Consider the following 17,176-nt stretch of genomic DNA (forward strand, 5'->3'; position numbering starts at 1 on the left):
TTGATTATATTTAAATAATTAAGTGGATTAGATTACATTTTATTCTATATGTTTATCTTATGATTTTTAATTTTGTCTCGTATTTTTATGACTATATTGATTTATCTTTACAATTTATGTAAAGCACTTTGAGCCTGCATCTTAATGTATGAAAGGTACTATATAAATAAAGATGTTAATATTATAATTAAACCTTTCTAATCCATGTACTTGCCCTCGGCAGCTGTGGTTTGACAGGGGGCACACCTTATTTTTGGTGGCGAGCTGGAGATATGTCCGTACCAAACGAGGTGTAAGGTGCTCCTTCTCTCCGTTGACCTTCAGGTCACCCATAGGGAAGGTGTAGCACCTGCTTAGCACCCCCACCCCAATCAGAGTCACGTGAAGCCATGGGAGCAGGTGGTGGATGGTCGTATGAGCAGCTGGCGCATATCGCAAGTCCTGGTTATGCGACCACTGACAATCTCTGAAGAGTATTGATAATGGCTGAGGTCACCCATTTTGTAAAGACACTCCCCAGAGGAAGACAATGGCAAACCACTTCTGTAGAAGAATTTGCCAAGAACAATTAAGCTCATGAAAAGACCATCATATGACAGGCTCATAACGAATGAGTGAACACGTCATTTACATTTAGATTTATTTATTATTGATCACATGTACATCAGTACATTCAGCACATTGTATGCGTTAACAGCCAGCACAATCTGAGGATGTACTGGATGTGCTGAGGTTCGCTCACAGATGTCGCCACACATTTCCGCACCAGCATAGCATACCCACAACGCTCAGCAGAATAAAATGCACAGCCAACACACACAAGCAACGACGGCAAAGCAATGTGCCTTACCCTTAACTCCCAGAAAGTCATCGCTCATACTTAAAGCTTCCCTGGAGCATAGGAGCGGGGGGGTAACCTTATAGAGATTCATGTAACCATGAGGGCCGCAGAAAGGGTGGGTGGTCACATTTCTTTTCCCCCAGTGCAGAGAAGTCTAAATGTAATGAGGACAAATGTGTTGTGAAAGGATAAAGATTTAAAGAGATTCGAGAGGCAACTTTTTCCACTCAGATCATGGTTGGTATGTGGAATAAGCTACCGGAGGAAGCTGTAGAGGGGGGCATATTTGCAAATGCTTAACGGGCATTTGGATAGGTACTTGACTAGGAAAGGTTGAGAAGTCTGTGGCCCAAATGTAGGCAGATGGGTCCGGCTCAGGTAGGTATCTTGGTTGGCATTGAAGAGTTGGGGGCAGGGCCTGTTCCAGGTCTGCATAAATCGATGACTCAGTTTGTCATTGCCAAGCCTATGTTATCACTTCACCTCTCCAACATTCTTCCCGATCACATGCCTTTTTCCTTTCCTTCTTTTCCCTGTCCCACCTTTCTCTCAATCTTAAAACCGGTGTTATATCAGAGCGTTCTCTCGGAATCATAACCAGGTTCACAACTGTGAAATTTGTTGTTTTGTGAAAGTAATACAGTGTAATGTATAAAAAAACTACAAGTTACAAAAAGAAATATAAAAAAAACTAATAGTGCAAAAAGAGAGCAAAATAGTCAGGTTGTGTTCCTGGGGCTTGCAGAAATCTGAGGGTGGAGGTGAAGAAGCTGTTCCTGAGAAGTTGTGTGTGACCACTCTTGTGGCAAGCGGTCATCAGCCTGAAATAGTAACCCAGTTTCTTTCTCCACTGATACTACCTGAGCTGCTGGGTCTCTATGCAAATGACTCCAGGATTTGCCACTGTTTTTCTACTATTTTCTGTGGTTTAGTTTTTTGTACTGCTTCCAGATTCAGTACGATAATGTTGATCAATTGAGAAATTAACTTCCACCACCTATATTTCATATTGACTAAACACCACCAAAATGGGTCATTTGCCTCAATAAGCACGATAGAAATTAAATTTAATATGTGCAGACACTACCCACCCTACAAATTGCCTTTCCCAAAAGCTCCCTTCTGGAAAACTCTCTCTTCTCTTTTGCCCGTTATGCCGCTAGTGTTGTTGGATCACAGTTTTTTTCCTGATCTTCAGGGTTCTCCCTGATGAGCAGCCTTAATTCCAACTATTGATTACTTTATAGTATAAGTAAATATACAAATACTAAGCAAATTAAATAAAGAGCTGAGAAATTATGCTAAGTGTTGAATGCGATGACAAAAGAATAACGAAGCAAAAGAAGGCACCTCTGAATATGCATCACCTTTAAAGATAAGATAAGAAATTCCTTAGCTAGGAATGAACTAGTGTATAGGCTACATAATTAAAACAATTGCATCGTGGGGAATGCGATAATACTTAGCCAATGAAAAATGGGGAAGGTGACAAACCGTTAGTTTAGCTGCTGTACCGCTTTCTGCCAGTGAGTGTGAAATAAATATGAGTCTGTTAAAAAGTACAAACTTTATAAAAAGTATTATTAAAGCAACCAGTGGTTTCCAACAGAGTTTAGGGCAGCAATGAAGATCCTTCATCTCTGGTGATGTTTACGGCTTCCTTCATCGTGTCTGTAGCTTCCTCTTAGTTTTCACTGTTGTCAGTCATGCAGATCCTGGATGGAGACTCGGGAATACCGTGGGACTGAGATGTATGACTCTGCATTGCTGTTTCCGTTTTGTTTTACCTGTCGGTGTTGTTAGCCCTGACCTGAATCCCTAAACCTGGACCGATGGACCACTCTTCGTCTGGCCTCTACCCTTTGACCAGTAAAGCACGGTTGACCCTACCAAAAGCCAAAATCATTGAGGCATGCAAGCCTCCAAACCATGACTGGATTGTGGTCCTCTTGGAGGTCTGGAAAGCTATAGGATTATTAAAACAAAAAAAAAAAAATTCACACCATTTTAAAAGTTTCTTCTTTCAGAAAGTTAATCTAATCAAACATTCTAGTTAGACCCCCCCATCTTTCTATACAGTACACTGTACTGTAAACACTTTAAACCACTTTTTATAATGCTATTTACATTGTAAATACATGTAGTGATTTATGTATTAATGCATATTTTATTCTATATCCGTACTTTAATCTCTATTTTTATATAATTCTTTATTCTTTGTACTTGGTGAATGTTGTTTTTTGTTCCATGTCACAACCTGATAAAAAGTCGACAAGCACTCAATAACTTAGTCCCTCAAGTCCTGGCAATATCCTTGTAGATCATTTCTGCACACCCTCCAATTTAATAACATCTTTGCCATAGCACAGTACTCCAAATGTGGCCTCACATAACCTGTGAACATAACTTCTATACCCAGATGATGAGTATCTCAAGTGATTGATGAATGGCAGCAATTGAAAGCAATTTATAAAGAAAGTGCAGAAAAACGGGAGTGAATGGATAACCCCACAGAGAGCTGGAATGGACCTGATAGGTCAGTCAGCCTCTCTCTCTATGTGTCTTGAGTTTTGATATTATGTGAAATCCTCTGGACAAATCCTGAGAAAAGAACATAGACGTACATCTTTTAACTCAATACAACTATACATTAGTCACAGCATCTTCCACCTGGTACCAGTTCACAAGTACCTCATTGCATGCAAGTGTCTTGAGGTTCTTTTTCAGCCCTTTACCTCTCCATCTTCTTACTTCAATCTCCCCTCCCTCACTCACCCACCTTCTACCTCACCTGGCTTCACCTATCACCACCTAGCTTGTACTGCTGCCTTTCCCCCACCATCTTCTTACTCTGGCTTCTTCCCTCTTCCTTTCCAGTCCTCCTAAAGAGTCTTGTCCCAAAACATCGACTGTTTATTCATTTCCATAGTTTAGATTAGATTATGAGGACACACAGTCCTTATTTATTGTCATTTAGTAATGCATGCATTAAGAAATGCTACAATGTTCCTCCAGTATGATATCACAGAAACACAAGACAGACCGGGACTAAAAAACTGACAAAAACCATATAATTATAACATATAGTTACAACAGTACAAAGCAATACCGTAATTTGATAAAGAACAGACCATGGGCACGGTAAAAACAGTCTCAAAGTCTCGAAAGTCCCATCATCTCACGCAGACGGTAGAAGGAAGAAAACTCTCCCTGCCATGAACCTCCAGTGCCGCAAACTTGCCGATGCAGCACCCTGGAAGCACCCGACCACAGCCGACTCTTGAGTCCGTCCAAAAACTTCGAGCCTCCAACCAGCCCTCCGACACCGAGCACTGAGCACCATCTCTGCCGAGCGCTTTGACCCCGGCCCCGGCCACCAAGCAACAGGCAAAGCCGAGGATTCGGGGCCTTCCCCTCCGGAGATTCTCGATCGCACAGTAGCAGCGGCAGCGAAGCGGGCATTTCAGAAGTTTCTCCAGGTGTTCCTCCGTGCTGCCTGACCTGCTGAGTTCCTCCAGCATTTTGTGTGTGTTGCTCAAGATTTCCAACATCTGCAAAATCACTTGTGTTCATGTCTTGAAATGCAAACGGGCACCGATTTGAATCTTCTTTTGCATTGGTACTGATTCTGTCTTTCACTATGTTTCCCATTGTTTAACTTAGGAGCCGAGGAGCGCAGAATTTTGAGTGCTTCCGTCAACATGTTTGACGTGGATGGATTGCAGTCGAATACTGTGTATGTTATTGGAGTTTCGGCAATGGTAGGGACTACCCAGGGAACTCCTGTCACCATCACAGTGAGGACAGGTGAGTTATCTGGCCATCTATTATTATAACTAGGTGTAAATGTAGTGGATTTTCATACCTGTATAATGTCCAGGCTCACTGCTTGTGGAGACAGTATCACAGAACCTATGATATAGAATGAGGCCATTCAGCCTTTGCTATCGAAGTCAAAGTCAAGTTTATCATCACATGTTCTCCCTGTGATTGCGAGGGTTTTCTCCAGGTACTTCTGTTTCTCCCCACAGCCTAAAGATCATGTAGGCTGGCAGACCCACTGTAAATTGCCAATGGAATATAAAGGTGGTGGGGTGGAGGTGCATCTCTACCAAAGGAGGTGTAAGGCACCCCTTCCCTCCACTAACCTGCAGGTCACTCTTGGGCAAAGTACCTGTTTAGCTGCCAAGCAGGGTCACATGAAGCTATGGGAGCAGGCGGTGGATTGTCGTATGAGTAGCAGGTGCATGTTACAAGTCCTGGTTATGCAACCTCTGACACCAGGCAGATAATCTCTGAAGAGTACTGATAATGGCTGGGGTCTTGTAAAGACACTGCCCAGAAGAAGGCAATGACAAACCACTTCTGTAGAAAAGTTTTCGCAAGAACAATCATGGTCATGGAAAGACCATGATCGCTAATGTCATTCGACACGGCTCATAATGATTGTGATGATATAAAGATGAGGGGATTTGGTTGGAATTTTGGGAACTGGGGTCAGGGAATTGATTTGCTCTGTGAAATGAAAACCTTACTTGTAGATTCATCACAGGTATATATCATCAGACAAGTCACTTCGACAAGAAAAACATAAATTAAACATTAGTTATACCAGTTTTTACAAGAAAGAGAAACTTCTAGAGATGTACTGATTGTATCGTGGTCTGGCACAGAAATTCCAATTCACAGGAACTGCAGAGAGTGACGGTCTCAGCCCAATACGTCACCGACATACCCCTCCCAACCTATAGGGGGCACTGCCTCAGGAAGGGAGTATCTACCATCCCCGCCATGCCATCTTTTCACAGCTACTTTCAGAAGCCTGAAATCCCACACCTCCAGATTCTAGAACAGCCACTTCTTTCCATTCATTTGGTTCTTGAATCAAACTCAACCAAGATCGGTATACCATCCATACCACTAAGCTGACATGTTCTTCATCATCAAGAACATTTTCACAGACAATGTGACTGTGTTTCCAGGAGGCTTTCATTATTTTAGTTATGATATAGGAGTCCCTTCGGCCCGTTGGGTCTATACTGATCCATTCTCTGACATTCTGCCAACATTCCAACCAATTCACCCAGTGTCTTCCCCTCACCAATGCACTGGTGGCAATTTACAGTGGCCAATTTATCTACCAGTCCCAATGAAGGGTCTCGACCCAAAATGTTGACTGTTTATCCCTGACCTGCTGAGTTTGTCTGGCATTTTGTGTGTCTGTTGCTCTTTAAATCAAATCTTTCTTTCTATACTAGAGCAAAAGGATTAGAAGCAAGAGTTAGCCATCTGAAAGTCTGCTTCACCACTTGTCAAGATTACAACTGATCTTTGGCCTCAGTGCCATTTTCTTACGATCCCTGCAAATGTTAATCAGCTTCCTTGTTTGTAAAAGTCTATTTTCTCTTTACAAGAACCCCTCACGGAAGAAGTGACCAATCTTCAAGTGGAAGAAGCACAAAGTACTCGGATCCGGGTCAGCTGGGTCGGTTTCTCCGGAGCGACAGCGTACAGGGTCACATGGCAGCGATCAGATGGTACGTGTTCCTCTTGGTTGGTTGCCTGGACCTGCAGGATTTGAGGATGAAGTGTGTGAAGGTCAAAGGTTCCAGCTGGTGAAACAGCTTCACCGAATTGCATGGGACCCACAACATTGTCAGTTGGCCCGGCTGGTCAATGGTTTACAGATGTTGCACTTTGAAGACCCTATATAAATGCAAGTTATTGTTGTTGATACTGACTCATCCTCCTCTTGCTCAGGTGTCAAGGACAGTCAACTCCTCAGGAGTGGCACTACCTCATATGTTATCGAAGGCTTGGAGCCGGACCACACTTATGCAATCGAGGTTTCACCATTAATAGGATCCAGAGAAGGGAGTGCAGTGACGGTGACGACAAATACTAGTAAGTAGTCACCTACCAGAACATCGTTGATAATGTTGATGCCGGGCTTAAGAAAACAGGGCAGGAGAAGCCCTGTGACCTCCTAGGCTTGATGTCTTTCACTAAGGCCTACGCATACCTGTGGGGTGAGATCTGAACCCATCACCTTCAGCAGCAAGAGCGCTCACCAATGAACCATTGCAAATTGCCAGCTTCTCTCAGACAAAGAGCAAATTTAGAAATATTGGGAAAGATCCCACCACTGTCTGTAAGGAGTTTGTACATTCTCCCCGTGACTGTATGGTTTCCACTGGGTGCTCCAGTTTCCTCCCACAGTCCAAATATGTATCGGTTGGTAGGCTAATTGGTCATTATAAATTTTCCTGTGATTAGGCTAGGATTAAATCAGGGGTTGCCGGGCGAGGTGGCTCGAAAGGCCGGAAGGGCCTATTGCCTGCTGTAGTTCAATAAATAAATAATTAAATAAAATGTTTGGTCTTTGAAAAGGGTACAGAAGAGCTTTACCAGGATGCTGCCTAGACTAGAGAAAATCATTTGGGTTTGTTATTATCAAATTATGGATGAAAGACAAATGGAGGGAAGGGTTAGATTGATCTTAGAGTAGGTTAAAAGGTCGGCACAACATCTTGGATGGAGGGCCTGTACTGTGCTGTAATGATCTATGTACTCAAGCACCCTGAGAAATATGTTCATGCAGATCAAATCCTTCTCAGCTTCCAGGTGAATTTGGACATTTTGATGTTTATGACTAACATATTTCTGTGTATTTTAATTACAAGATTCTGTTGTGGGAGATGTGACCAACTTGCGTGTGACTGAGGTTCAAAAGAACTCACTCCTGATCTCGTGGGCTGCTGTGGGCAGGGCCTCGGCGTACAAAATCACTTGGAAGAGCGCTGACGGTGGGTTTAATGTTTCACTGATTTTGCAGAGTATGTATCAGGTGGTCACTGACTCCCCCTCATCATTGTGGTTATCCAGTGCCAGAGCTTTCATTCTGAGCGATGTACTGTGAGACGTTTAGTATTTACCAAGACTAATAACCTAGCGGAAAAGACTTCAGATGCTGAAAATCTGATGGGATTGCTTTGTGAGCTAGCATTAGTTTGACGGGCTGAGTGGTCACCATCTGCGTCATAAGAAAAGCAAAATATGCATACAAGTACAATTCTGCGCTTTACATATGAGGAGTGTTTGCTGTCTCCTGCCTGTATTCAATGGAGTTTAGAAAGATGAGTAGGGAATTTCATTGAAATCTACGAAGCACTGAAAGGCCTGGGCAGTGTGGAAATGGAGAAGATATTTCCAACAGTGGGAGAGTCCAGGATTCAAGGGCACAGCCTCAGAATGAAGGGTTGACTCGATAGAACAGATATGAAGAGGAATTTCTTCAGCCAGAGGGGTGGTGAATCTGTGGAATTCATGGCCATGGAGGCCATCTTTGGGTCCTTTGAACCATGGATTGATCGTGACAAATAAAGCTCATCTCCAGCTTCTTAGGTAGTAGAGGAATTGAGAGTTGTAGGGAGAACGTGGGAGAAGGAGGTTGAAAACAACTAGTAGGGGAGGTAAGGGTTGCAGAGAGAACGTAAGTATGTTCCTTCCCGGGTGTTGTGTGGGTTTCCTCCAGGTGCTCTGGTTCCCTCCCATAGTTCAAAGACTTACCAGTGAGTAGGTTAATTGGTCATTGAAAATTGTCCCATGATTAGGCTAGGATTAAATCAATGAGTCGTTGGGCATTGTAGCTCGTTGCCAGCGGAACTGTAGATATCGGTTCAATTTACGAGAAGCTGGGATAAGAGGGGTTTGGAGGGCTATGGTCTGGGTAAAAGATAGAAGACCAGGTTGGCATGGACTAGATGAGCGAAAGGGCCTGTTCCTGTGCTGTAGCACCCTATGATTCTAAATCCCTAAATTACAAACTCCATTCCCTCCTGTGAACTTGTTTCCCAGTGCAAATATCCCTGTTATCTGTCTGAAAAATGTTGCCAATTTTCATTGGACTAATGCCTTAAACAAACAGTAAAACGATGATTAAATATTTGTTCAGATGCTGTTGCGTGTAATGAAATGACTGCTGATATTTTGAGGAGAGTTAAATAATATTAATTACATTAACTGAATCAAGCTTACATCTGTTTCTGGAACAGAATTAAGATGAACTGTACAAGACATTAAGGTTATGTTTACTCACTTACTGTCTGTTACACTGCTAGTGTTTAGGGCAGCAATGAAGGTCCTCCATCTCTGTCTGTCCTTGGCCACACTGATGTAGAAGGATTCCTCATTGCTGTTTCCCTAACAGTTTTGTTTGAGCAGGATTGTTAGCCCTGAGCTGAACTCCCGAACCTGGAGGACCAGTGGACCACTCTTAGGGCTGATTTATACTTCTGCGTTAACTCGACGCGGTAACCTGCGCAAGTGGCCTACGCGCGTTGTGAGCATTTATACTTGTGCGTTGGTGTGTCTGCGTCGCTCTGCAATTCGCGCATGTCACGCTTGCGCACACACCTGCCTGTGCAAGGCTTCATGGTCATGGTAGTCTTTCTGGGGTAAACAAGTTTAAAGCGAGCGTCTTTTTTCGTAAAAGCGAAATGTGTTCTCCATAATTTCGGAGGTCTGTAAAGCTTTATGGAAAGCATTGCAGCTAGAGTTCCTTCCCTGCCCTTCAGTCGCCCAATGGGACAAAATTGCAGCGTAGGATGAAGTGCGATGCTACCAAGCGGACCAATCACAGTTGTTGCGTTCTGTGTTGCCATGACGCGTAGTTACATTTTGGGAGAGGTACGCATCAGGCTACGGCGTAGGGATCCGCGTCGGCTCTGCGTAGGGTTTGCGGCGACGCAGTACTTACAGCGTCAAGTTGACGCAGAAGTATAAATCAGGCTTTAGTCTGACCTCTACCCTTTGCTCTACTTGGCATGGGTGACCCTACCAAAAGCCAAAGCATAAAGCCCTGACTCCAGCCAACAAAGCTCTCTGGGTCATTGAGGCACACAAGCCTCCAAACCACGACAAGGTTGTTGTCCTCTTGGAGGAAGGTTATGTATAATTCATGTTAATTTATGTTTATGCTTGTTTGTCATGTTTGTAATGTACTGCGCTGCTGCAAAAAGTAAATTTTCATGGAACTTGTAACCTAGGCTCTATGCCCATGCCAGTCAACCTTAACTTAAGCTTAAAGAAAATTGACAAACAGGTCCTAATTCTCTGGGATCATCAGAATACCTGAGCCATATGACTCACATGGAGGATTTGTTGATTTGGGTTTGTAGAAGCAGTCAGGTGCAATACGATGGGCCAAAGGGCCTGTTCGATGTTCTCAGTGTGAGGTCAGGCAACCTAGCCCATTTAACAGAAGTAATGCAGCCAAAGTGCTGGAGGAACTCAGCAGGACAGACAGCATCAATGGAGTGAAATGAATGGTTGATATTTTGGGCCGAGACTCTTCATCGGGACTAGAAAGGGAGGGAAAGTAAGAAGGTGGGAGCAGTGGAAGGAGTACGTGCTGATAGATGAGACCTGGTCAAGGTTGGTGGCGGAGGGAGGATGAAGTAAGAAGCTGGCGGGTGGTAGGTGAAAGCATTGAAGGGCTGAAGAAGAAGGAACCTGATAGGAGAGGAAAGAAGACCATGGAAGAAAGGAAAGGAGGAGGGGCCCCGGGGGGGGGGGTGATAGGTGAGGAGAAGAGAAGGGGTGAGAGAGGAACCAGAATCGAGAATGGAAAATGAGAGAAGGGAGGGATTACCAGAAATTGATCTTCATGCCATCAGGTTGGAGGCAACCTAGAATATGAGGTGATTCTCCTCTAACCTGAGGTTTCCCTTGTCATGGCAGTAGCAGAGGTCATGATCCAACATTTCAGAATGAGAATGGAAGGTTGAATTGAAATGGGCAGCCACCAGGAAATCCCACCTAACAACACACACAAAATGCTGGAGGAACTCAGCAGGCCAGCCTGCATCTAGGAAAGAAGTACGGTTGATGTTTCGGGCCGAAACCCTTCATCAGGACACCTATTGCGGCGGATGGAACAAAGGTTCTCAGTGAAGCTGTCCCCTACGACGGGCCTCACTGATGTAGAGGAGGCCTCTCCGAGAACACCGGATACTGTAGATGGCCCCAGCAGGCTTGCAGACTGAACTGTCACCCCACCTGGAAGGATTGTTTGGGGCCCTGAATGGTTGTGAGGGAGGAGGTATAGGACAGGTGTAGCACGAGTCCTACCTGCAGGTTTGCAGTGACAGGAGAGATGTTATGTTCCAGTGTAGTATGGTTCTGCTCTGCTTACAGCCTCTGTTCCAGGTCTTTGATCAAGGATAAACTTTATTCATCATATACATTGACAGATATTACGAACTTGCTGTGGTATGCAACTAAAAGCAACAACTTTCAACGATTATAAAGAATCAGAATCGGAATCGGGTTTATTATCACCGGCAGGTGACGTGAAATGTGTTAACTTAGCAGCAGCAGTTCAATACAATACATAATCTAGCAGAGAGAGAGGAAAAAAAATGTAATAAAACAATAAAATAATAAATAAACAAATAAATCAATGATGTATATTGAATGGATTATTAAAAAATGTGCAAAAACAGAAATATTGTATATTGAAAAAGTAAGGTAGTGTCCAAAGCTTCAAAGTCTATTTAGGAATCGGATGGCAGAGGGGAAGAAGCTATTATTAAGTATAGGTATGGAATAAAATATGCATAAATACAGAAATCCAGACCTGCCTCTCGGTTTTTTTGCACTACCTTCCCATTTTTCTATCTTCTATTTGAAATTCATAGTTTAAATTTTTAATATTTACTAATTTTAACTATTTTTAATATCTATAATATTTAATATTTGTAATCCAGGGAGTGTGAAGCGCAGAATCAAATATCGCTGTGATGATTGTACGTTCTAGTACCAATTGTTTGGCGACAATAAAGTATAAAGTATTTAGACCATAAGACTATAAGACATGGGAGCAGAATTAGGCCATTTGGCCCATTGAGTCTGCTCTGTCCTTCAATCATGGCTGATCCTTTTTTCCTCCTCCTCAACCCCATTCCTCGGCCTTCTCCCCATGACCTTTGATGACATGTTCAATCAAGAGCCTATCAATCTCTGCCTTAAATACACCCAACGACCTGACTTCCACAGCTGGCTGTGGTAACAAATTCCACAAATTCACCACCCTCCGGCAAAGAAAATTTCTCTGCACCTTTGTTTTAAATGGATGCCCCTCTATCCTGAGGCTGTGCCCTGCTGTCCTAGACTCCCCCACCATGGGAAACATCCTTTCCACAATGTAAATAGCATTATAAAAAGTTGTTTAAAATGTCTACAGTGCAGTGATGTGGCTAATAAAGAGGGCTGGGGGTTGCCTAACTAGAATGGTTGATCAGATAAACTGTCTGGGGAAAGAAACTTTTAAAACGGTGTGAAGTTTTTTATTTTAAATGCCCTATAGCGCTGTCCAGAAGGGATCTTCTGGAAAAGGTATGGATCATGTCCTCAATTATTGTTGCCTATCTGTCCTTTTGTCCTGGACATGTACACGTAATGGTGGACTGCAGCTAATGACCTTCTGTGCTGACCTGACAGTTGGCTGTATTTTTGTATACTGTGAGAGGATCCTGCATGACCAAGCCGAGCCTCTCACGTTATGTTGCATTTAGGAGAGATTACATTGCTAAGGGCACCCACTTCAATGATGTTGGTATTTATGGTCCAATTTTCACCCTCCATTTCAGCCATCGAGGAGAGCAACGTGGTGAGCGGCGACACCATGTCATTCGAGATCAGGAATTTGAAACCAGCGACTGCTTATGCTGTTCAAGTCACGCCCGTAATGGGGGGCAGGGAAGGAAACCCGGTCACTATCATGGCACGGACTGGTGGGTATTTGTTAACTCTGCAGTGGTTTGGGTTGGCACCTCAGCCCAACTTCACTCACCCCAACCCAGAGCTGATTCCACAACCTATGCGCTCACTTTCAAGGACTCTACAACTCATGTTCTCAGTAGTTAGTATTATTATTATTATTTTTTGTATTTGCACAGTACGTTATCTATTTGTTGCAATATCTAGTCTAATTTGTCCATGTTTGGCCCAGATCCCTCTAAACCTTTCCTATCCATGTACCTGTCCAAATATCTTTTAAATGTACCTGTCTCAACCACTTTCTTTGGTAGCTCATTCCATATATGAACCACCCTGTTTGTGGAAAAGTTGCTCCTCAGATTCCTATAAAATCTTTCCCTTCTCACCTTTTTTTTTCTGTGCCCTCCAGTCCTGATTCCCCAACACTGGGAAAAGACTGCGCACATTCACCCTATCTATGCCCATCATAATTATCGACATTTCTATAAGATCTCCTGTGCTCCAATAAATTAAAAATGGTCTGCTCAATCTCCCTCCACAAAATCAGTCTCTGAAGTCTTGGCACATCCTGGTAAATCTCCTCTGCACTCTTTCCACTTGGTTCAATCTTTCCTACAGCAGGATTGTGATAGTACTGGGTTCCCTGTCCGCAAATCCTTAAACTCAGAAGGAGATTTTAAGCCGTACCTGATGTCGATATCTACGGGTACCCTCACTACAGGGAGGTTATAGTGGCTCCACCTACACTGTAATGGCTAGCTTACCTCACTGTCTAGTCTCTGTGGTGAGGCCTAGCTGCTAATACCCACTGGTTGCATGGTGGGTCCCGCTGTCTTGCGGAGGAGGAGGTAACTCCAACTCACAATGTAGTTTAAACACAACTTATTTTTATTTTTAATGCTACTCATTTAAATTTAAACAAATTGTTCTTAACACACATTTAATTTTCACAGAGGGTGTCTAATTTATAAAACATTTCTGAATTACGGAAGAAACTACAAAGGATTTCCAAACAGATCTGCAATTCTTATGAATTGGAATATACCAGTGAGTTGTAGGCAAATGAGTTATCTGTCACAGAAACCAAAGGTTGAGGAATGAATTCAGTTCTTTCTGCAGCACCGTCTTCCTGTCATTCTCCTTGCCATTCCGAACAATCTCCAGTTTTTCTGACATAGAAACATAGAAACATAGAAAACATACAGCACAATACAGGCCCTTTGGCCCGCAAAGCTGTGCCGAACATGTCCCTACCTTAGAACTACCTAGGCTTTACCCACAGCTCTCTATTTTTCTAAGCTCCATGTATCATTAAGATAGGCCTCTTAAAAGACCCTATCGTTTCCACCTCCACCACTGTTGCCGGCAGCCCATTCCATGCACTCACCACTCTCTGCGTAAAAAACTTACCCCTGACATCTCCTCTGTACCTACTTCCAAGCACCTTAAAACTATGCCCTCTCATGCTAGCCATTTCAGCCCTGGGGAAAAGCCTCTGACTATCCACATGATCAATGTCTCTCATTATCTTGTACACCTCTATCAGGTCACCTCTCATCCTCCGTTGCTCCAAGGAGAAAAGGCAGAGTTCACTCAACCTATCCTCATAAGGCATGCTCCCCATTCCAGGCAACATCCTTGTAAATCTCCTCTGCATCCTTCCTATGGTTTCCACATCCTTCCTGTAGTGAGGCGACCAGAACTGAGCACAGTACTCCAAGTAGGGTCTGACCAGGGTCCTATATAGCTGCAACATTACCTCTCGGCTCTTAAACTCAATACCACGATTGATGAAGGCCAATGTACCGTATGCCTTCTTAACCACAGAGTCAACCTGTGTAGCAGCTTTGAGTGTCCTATGGACTCGGACCCCAAGATCCTTCTGATCCTCCACACTGTCAAGATTCTTACCGTTAATGCTATATTCTGCCATCATGTTTACACTTTTTTTACTAGAAGACATCATCTGCATGTAATGTTTTCCAGATACAATTAATGGGACAAAATAATTCACGCAGATGGTCTTAAAAGCTTCCGGTGACAGAGATTCCAAACATCCACAATTAATGCTATGAAGGCTGACCCTCTGAGAGGCTTATTGCTAAAATGCAGCTTTCATCCCAGCTTATAACTACTGTATGTTTGATGTATTTAGTAACATAGCCCTTTTGTCTTGTTTTTGGCCAATACAGACAAGACGATTCTTGGTGACTTCACTTTGTAAAGCAGACCTCTTAGAAAACAACCACTTGCTGTGACCTCACAGCCTTATTCTGTAACACTTTAGCAAAGTTGTGCACTCAACTTCAAAACTAATTGCTGCTTCCTATTTAAGTTAAGAACTGGAGACTAATTCTTGTTTACAACAAAAAGCTGAGCAAAGAGCATTTGTTAAAGTTTAACTTAGTTACAAACAACTCTGACCCTTTAGAAAGGTCATGATGCTATGCTAGAAAGCTGAGGTTGGCAATAAGCCTTTCAGGTCCTGGAGAGTGAAGGTCCGTCACAGGATGAATTAAAACTGGACCCAATGTTCCAAATGTGGTCTCATCAACATCTTGTGGGTGGCACCATACCGTAGAAGTTAACACAATGCTATTACAGTGCCAATGATCCAGGTTCAATCTGCCGTTGTCCGTAAGAAGTTTATACATTCTCCCCGTGACCATGTGGGTCTCTTCCAGGTGCCTCAGTTACCTCCCACATTCCAAAAGGTGTACGGATAACGGTTAGTAGGTTGTGGACATTCCATGTTAGTGCTGGACGCATGGTGACACTTGCAGGCTGCCCTTAGCACAACCTTGGACTGTGTTAGTCATTGATACAAATGTGCATTTCACTGCATGTTTCAATATTTCACTGTACACGTGACAAACAAAGCTAATTTTTAACCTTTAAAATTTTGTACAATTGCAGCATAACATCACAACTTCAACATTCACTTCCCTGGCTGATGAAGGCCAGGGTGCTAAAAACCTTCATCACCACTCTGTCGAACTGTGTCTCCGCTTTTGATGAACCATAAATACCTGTACTCCTCAATCTCTCTCTATTCTACAGTGCTACAAGAAAAAGAGAAATGAAGGGGGAACAGAACATTTTGATACTGCCCTGTTTTTCACTAAAATCATTGCTAATCTCGTGTCTCATGTCAACTCTCCTGCTCAACCACCATATCATCAGAATTCCAAAAAAAAATCTCAAAAAGGTAGGAAATAGAAACAGAAAATGCTAGAAACTCCCTTCAAGTCAGCCTTCAACTGTGGAAGGAGAAATGGTTAGCATTCCTCCGCTAACCTGTTTCTCTTTCCACAGGTGCTGCCTGACCTGCTCAAAGTCTCCAGCATTTTCTGTTTTTATTTCAGATTTACTAGCACACGCATCTTTGACTTTTCCAAGGGTGCTAGGAAAGCACTTGGACTGCAGTTGAATGTGTGAGGTCACTCTTATGAGTAAGAATGTTCTTGCTAGTAACTGGAAGTGTGCGACCTGCGATTTGTCTGCAGCTGTGTACGATGATGATCCATTCGCTGGAGTCAGTGACGTTCGGGTACTTGAAGCTCGGAGTAACATCCTCCGTGTGGCTTGGGTTGGAGTTCGTGGAGCCACTTCATACAGGATCAGCTGGAGGCGTAGTGAAGGTGAGTCCCACTGGTGGCCATGTCTTCAACGAAGACCTCCAGCTCTGTTTCCTCCCTTATCTCCTCTCTCTGCTTCTCAGAGCTTTCTTAAGCAAATTACTTAACAGAGTAAACAATGTACAGTGGTTAATTTACTAACTGAGCAGCCATATTAGGGGAAGCAGGGTACTATAACTGTTAGTATAACACTATTGTTCTGTATTTCCTTAGCCTTCTGAGGAAGAAGAGGCAGTGGTATGTTTTATTTTGGTCATAGTGTCATAACTCGGATATTTGTTTTAACCCTCGGCTCCTAAGGTTGTTTCAGTGGGGATAAGCTCCCACTACCTATTAAGTGCTCCCAATGGCATGCATCTCAAATAGCCTCTGACAACCATCTCCTGGCCTTCACATGCAGCTTAGCCAATAAGCCTGGTGCAGAGGTGGATTACCGGCGCCTTAAAATCAATCGCTTCGGGCAGATTTGGGAGTAAATCCCCCAAGGGAAAAATCCGGAGCTGGAGTCCCTAAGGCAGTCCGGTGTTGAGTTCAACGCTGACTGGCAACTCCTGCGATGCTGACTGGTGCCAAACTGTATTGGTGTCTTCCTTTCCTTTGGGTTCATCAGATGTGTGGAGAGTGGGAGCCTGCTACATGGGCAACAGCTTGCCCTCCATATCGTACCGCCCAGGCTCCCGTATCTAGACCGCTAGTACACAACGTCCACGGTCGACAGTGACCAATGGTGGCCTCGCTGTTTTAACCCTTGATCTCATGTTCTCAGTGACAACTGACAACTCATCTTCTCAGTGTTTTTGTTTATTTTGTGCACAATTTGTCTTCTTTAAGACCACAGAACATAGCAGAATTAGGCCACTCCACCCTTTGAGTCTGCTACACCATTAGATAATGGATGATTTATTATCCGATCAAC

At 43.4% G+C, this 17,176-nt stretch overlaps 1 protein-coding gene across 1 annotated transcript in view; it reads left to right on the plus strand.

Annotated features, from left to right (window-relative positions):
• The window catches only part of col7a1 (collagen, type VII, alpha 1), a 366,380-nt gene that overhangs the window by 117,065 nt on the left and 232,139 nt on the right, over positions 1–17,176 (plus strand). Inside the window, exons 18-23 of the mRNA XM_063068334.1 lie at positions 4,505–4,648; positions 6,256–6,378; positions 6,602–6,745; positions 7,525–7,647; positions 12,493–12,636; positions 16,129–16,263. Coding sequence (XP_062924404.1) covers positions 4,505–4,648; positions 6,256–6,378; positions 6,602–6,745; positions 7,525–7,647; positions 12,493–12,636; positions 16,129–16,263 — 813 coding nt within the window. The remainder of the gene's footprint in view (positions 1–4,504; positions 4,649–6,255; positions 6,379–6,601; positions 6,746–7,524; positions 7,648–12,492; positions 12,637–16,128; positions 16,264–17,176) is intronic.

This window comes from Mobula hypostoma, chromosome 15 (genome assembly GCF_963921235.1).
Source record: "Mobula hypostoma chromosome 15, sMobHyp1.1, whole genome shotgun sequence".
NCBI lineage: Eukaryota > Metazoa > Chordata > Chondrichthyes > Myliobatiformes > Myliobatidae > Mobula > Mobula hypostoma.